Source organism: Microtus ochrogaster, chromosome 4 (assembly GCF_000317375.1).
Source record: "Microtus ochrogaster isolate Prairie Vole_2 chromosome 4, MicOch1.0, whole genome shotgun sequence".
Taxonomy (NCBI): Eukaryota; Metazoa; Chordata; class Mammalia; order Rodentia; family Cricetidae; genus Microtus; species Microtus ochrogaster.
Window position 1 is genome coordinate 79,870,416 of NC_022011.1, and position 5,450 is coordinate 79,875,865.

A 5,450-nucleotide genomic window follows, 5' to 3' on the forward strand; every position below is an offset into this window, starting at 1 on the left:
TTTTACTTACAATTGCACATCACTTTTTTGAAAAATTATCTTTGTTCTGTGATTTTTACAACAATAAAATCTAAAGTCTTAGCTAAAACCACCTGAGCAATATTACTAAACAAGTGAGTTTTGGGGTCTAACCAAGTGGAGCTGGGTGTGAAGGGAATGATGGGAAATAAACAATAATAAAATAATTCAGGAAGCAAGTAGTATGTAAAATGTCAAGTCCTGTGTAGAACAATGACAAGGTACTATGAGACCATGTAATGGGGTGACTGAGTTTAGATTATGGACTTAGCATAGGTTAGTAGTTGCTGGTTACATTGTCAATGGGAGAATAGTTACTAACTCACCTGCAAGTATAGGAAGGTGTAGTTTCTAGTCCCAAAGGATGTGGTTATGGCAAAATGACATAGCACAGTTTATGAAAACCATAAAGCTTGCATGGCCCTGTGCACATTAGGAGAGACACTCTTGAGCAGCATTATTTTGTATGTCTTTATACACACTAAAAAGTGCAGCAGGAAATGTACTTGTGACATAGAAAGGGAATAACACCATCTGTAATTAATACTGCAGAGCATTGGGTCCGACTGCTGCTGGTCAACTTTCAGAGCCGGGGGTGGGGGGCTGGGGAGTTACTTCTTGTGGGATAATCACACCAACTCTCTTGGTTAGTGATGTTAGCTTCTAGCTAAGATTTCACATCTTAAAGAACAAAGATAATCTCCACCCTCTCCATCCCCCCCCCCCCCCCCCCGCATAAGGAACAAGATTTTTCTTGTAGGCTGGCTGCCTTGGAATTCACTCTGTAGACCAGACTAGCCTCGAACTCAGGTCCAACTGACTGTGTCCCAAGTCCTGGAATTAAATGTGTGTGTCATCACCACCTGGTTAAAGATACTTTTCCAGAAAAATTGATGTATAATTTTAAGTAAAATTTTATGTTCTTTTTTTTTTTTTTTTTTTTTTGACACAGGGTTTCTCTGTAGCTTTGGAGCATTACTGTCCTGTCCTGGAACTAGCTCTTGTAGACCAGGCTGGCCTTGAACTTACAGAGATCCACCTGCTTCTGCCTCCCAAGTGCGGGGATTAAAAGTGCGCCACCACCACCTGGCTAAATTTTATGTTCTTAAACCATAGTTTATAATCGTTTTAAAACTTAAATAGGTTAAATTGTTTATTAACTTTAAAAACCATCAAAGCATTTTACTAATGTTCCAAAAAAGGCAAACTGTGACTTAAAATTATCGTAATTGGCAAACTGTGACTTAAAATTATCATAATTATTTAATTACCTTTTTATTTAATTTGCATTGCATCATAAGCTACTACCAGCTTTAAAAGCTGATTATAATATGCAATGTAGAATATTAACAGCAGTTGAAATTTGCAGTTAAACTGATTTTTTTCTATTTAAATTTTTACAGGTTGCTTTCACAAAGACTTTTGTTCAGCATTATGCTTTTATTATGAAAACACTGAAGAAAAGTCATGAATCAGACACAATGTCTAACAGAATTGTGCATATTAGTGTCCAGTTGTTCAGCAATGAGGAGCTCGCCAGGCAGGTGACAGAAGAGTGTCAGCTCCTGGATATTATGGTCACTGTGCTGCTATACATGATGGAAAGTTGCCTTATTAAAAGTGAACTGCAAGGTAAACTCAGAATTATATTCATTCGTTTATTATTAGTAACTTTTGTGTAGCAAGGTCTGAACATATTTTGTATCCTTTACAAATAACTTTAAAATACTATAAAAATAATGCATGTTTGGAAAACAAGTATTTGACAGTTTGTAGTTCAGTGTAAAGAAAAAGTTAAAATCATTCCTTTTTAGTCAATTCCAAATAACTTATGTTAACACTTTATTATTGTTGTTGTTGTTGTTATTTGAGATCAAGTTTCTCTGTGTAGCCGAGGCTTTCCTGGACCTAGCTCTGTAGATCAGGCTGGCCTCGAACTCACAGAGATCTGCCTACCTCTGCTTCCTGAGTGCTGGGATTAAAGGCATGTGCCGCCACCACCCAGTGTCCAAGCTCCTATTTTGTTTCCTCCTTTTTTTTCGCCCCATAAATTTGTTGCTGTCTACCTTAGGTAGTTTAATACAATTATTCTTAAAATTTCTTTGAATTGGAATAAACCTTTCATTGTTTATATACCTATTGGAAGAACTTTTGTAATCTTTTATTCCCACCATGTGTTTGCTACTTTTTGACGTAATGTTTCCACACATTTTCCATTCTTCTTTTCTGTCCTCTTCATCTACCTTCCCTTAAATAATTCATGCCATTGACTATTTGCTGTGTACCAGGGACTGTGGTTGAATACTATATATAAATGTGTTAGCTCAGTATCTGAAGTCTCTGAGATTACCTTTGGCATCTTTATTTTTAGATGAGAACTTAAGTCCTTTGAAAGTTAAGTCATTTACTGTTGATTCAACAGCTAACAAGTGAAGTGCCAAGAAGGATTTCATGTCTCCTAATGTCAGAATTGTCATTCTGTGCCAGTACAAAGACAGGACCACACTGAAAGACTCAGTACTAAACTTCAAAACAAGTGGGCATTGGAGATGGCTCAGTGGTTAAAGCACTTGCCATAGAACACAAACATGAGGGCCAGAGTTAAGATCCTGAGAACTCATGCAAACAACATAAATACCAGAGTGTATGGTGGCCCTCCAGAGGCCAGTGCTACATGTCTTTCTGCTCATAGACTGACTTGACTTTCTGTGTCTAGCTCCACCTCTCCCTCCCTAATAGCACCTAAAATCCACCTAAAAGCACGATGTGACTTTCCCCTCTTATTGTAGAGACAGAGAAAGCTCTATTAAATTATTGAACAATATACTATTGATGTTAAACAGTACACCTCTTTTCTTTATAGAAGAAAATTAAAAAGCTGTTATGGTTTTAACATGGCCTTTGAGTGTTAGCTGCATATTCCAGATTCTTTTTTCCTTTTTGAGAGAGCATCTATCATCTTTCATCCGTATCAGTGATATTCTCTACAGAATTATATTTAATAGAAAGACTTGTTAAAAAACAGAGTAGAAAGCTTAGAATTTAGAAATATATATACATATATATATATGACTGTATAAGAATATATGTGAATGTGGGGTACACATTTGAGTGTGTACAAGTGTGCGTGTGCATACAGGAATCTGAAGAGGATGTGGAGTGATATCTATCACTGTCTTATTTCCTTGAGACAGGGTCTCTCACTGCACCAGAAGCTCACCATTTCAGCTAGGCTGGCTGGTGCTCTTGGGATCCACCTGTCTTTGTCGCTCAGTGCTGAGGTTACAGGCATGTACAGTAGTCATACTCAGGTTTTTACATGGGTGTTGGATATTTGAATTCAGGTCCTCATACTGGCAGAAACAGGTGCTCTTGTCCATGAAGTCTGTTTTCTTGACTAACTGATTTAGCTGTTCGTCTATATAGTTTGCATTTGGCTTTTAAAGAGGATCATTTAGGGAAAAAATGTGTGAGTTTTTTTTTCCCCATTTGTTTTCCATTAACTATTGTATTGAAACCATTCATGAAAACTGTGTGACTCATGTGCCTACTGGTTAAGTATGTTACATCAGTTACAATCTCCCAGCCAAATTCTAAGGCTACAATTAGCAACCTTTACTTTGCCATGATTTTTAAAACCACTTTCGATAATAGCATGCCATTTCAGAATGCATACTTTTGCTTTTCCAAAAGTACCATACATTTGTGCATTTTATGTTAACAGTATTAGAATGTGCCTAAACTTTATTGAGTAGTTATAGATTCTGCAAGGTCTGTTTTTAAAATTTTTAAATATTTGCAATAGCTTCTGTTTAGTTTTTGTATGAATTGTTACTAGGTACTATTCTATCTTTTAAATTTAGTTTCTCACAGTAGTTGAGATTAAATCCAGGACCTATCCATGCTAGACATGTGTTTTATCACTGAGCCAAATTCTTAACCTCTACATAACATTTAAAAATTACTTTATTGTTAGTAATGATTAAAGAGAATATAATGAGGATTCTCAATGCCACAGCAACAGCTAAAGAATAAAAGGAAAAAGCCTTCTAGTGGTCCTAGAGCCCTACCTTATATGCTTACTTTATTATATACACAGTTGTTTTGCATGCTTTTAAATTTTTACTGTAACTCAATTTTCATGTCTCTGAAATTTTATAATTTGTCTTTTGAAACAGCTGTGTAAAATGGAATTTATAACTGTACATCATGTAACTATAGAAATGCAGATACTGATAACCACTGATTAATCTTCTATCTTGGAAATATGACTATATATTGGAGCATATTTTTTGGTTGTTTACATGTGTTTTCAACATGTAATATCCACAGGAAAACCCCACCAAGCTTGTGTCCTTTTCCATTACCCTGTGTCAGACCCTTGGAACTGAGTTACAGACAGTTGTGAGCTGCCACACAGTGCATTCAGGGCTTCATGTTAACATTCCATTTAATGCCTCGGAGAGACACTCCTTACTTTATTTTAAGAATGAAGGGTCTAAACAACATGCCTAGAGTCATACCGATTTTAAATGCTATGCTAGGGCTAGGATTTAAGTGTTTCTGCTTCTAAAGTCTATAATAATATTTTGTATCATTAGTGAAGTTGTTTTTTAAAAAAGTAATCTTTGGATTTTTTTAGATGAAGAAAATAGTTTACATGTTGTGGTGAACTGTGGAGAAGCCTTACTGAAGAATAACACGTACTGGCCTCTTGTTAGTGATTTTATTAATATTCTTTCTCATCAAAGTGTGGCCAAGAGGTTTTTGGAGGATCATGGCCTGTTAGTTACATGGATGAACTTTGTTTCTTTCTTTCAAGGTATGAATTTAACCTTTGTTTGTTTGAAAGATACTTAATGCTAAAATATTAAATACTAATTAAAAATAATAGCACACCATTGAGGTTATAAACCAGATGTCTCATTATTTATATTAGTTATTATTTATAAGAACTTTAATATAGTAACATAGCAAGAGTTTATTAAGAAACGAGTGTGGTTTTCTGGTAGCACATTAAACCATTAGTTTAGAAACTTGAAATCTGTTTTCTCGGATTTGTAACATATTTCTAACAATTTGGACTGTCAGCAATTAAAATTGTTTTTCATTTTCTTTCTTTTTCTTCTTATTTTTTTTTCTGAGACAGGGTTTCTCTGTGTGACAGCTCCAGCTGTCCTGGACCAGGCTGGCCTCGAACTCACAGAGATCCGCCTACCTCTTCCTCAAAAGTGCTGGGATTAAAGGTGTGCACCACCACTGCCTAGCAGTTTTTGATTTTCTTATTTAAAGATATTCAGTTCTGTTTGTGACATTTACAAAGTTTCTTTTTTTAAATTTTTTAATTTTAAATTTTTGGTTTTTTGAGACAGGGCTTCTCTGTAGCTTTGGAGCCTATCCTGGAACTAGCTCTTTTTTTTTTTTTTTTTTTT

The 5,450-nt window shown here is 35.4% G+C and overlaps 1 protein-coding gene across 3 annotated transcripts in view; it reads left to right on the top strand.

Annotated features, from left to right (window-relative positions):
• The window catches only part of Ubr3 (ubiquitin protein ligase E3 component n-recognin 3), a 141,597-nt gene that overhangs the window by 36,411 nt on the left and 99,736 nt on the right, over window positions 1-5,450 (top strand). For all 3 annotated transcript variants that reach the window (XM_013345877.2, XM_026778748.1, XM_013345878.2), the window contains exons 8-9: window positions 1,422-1,650; window positions 4,661-4,840. In XM_013345877.2, coding sequence (XP_013201331.1) covers window positions 1,422-1,650; window positions 4,661-4,840 — 409 coding nt within the window. The remainder of the gene's footprint in view (window positions 1-1,421; window positions 1,651-4,660; window positions 4,841-5,450) is intronic.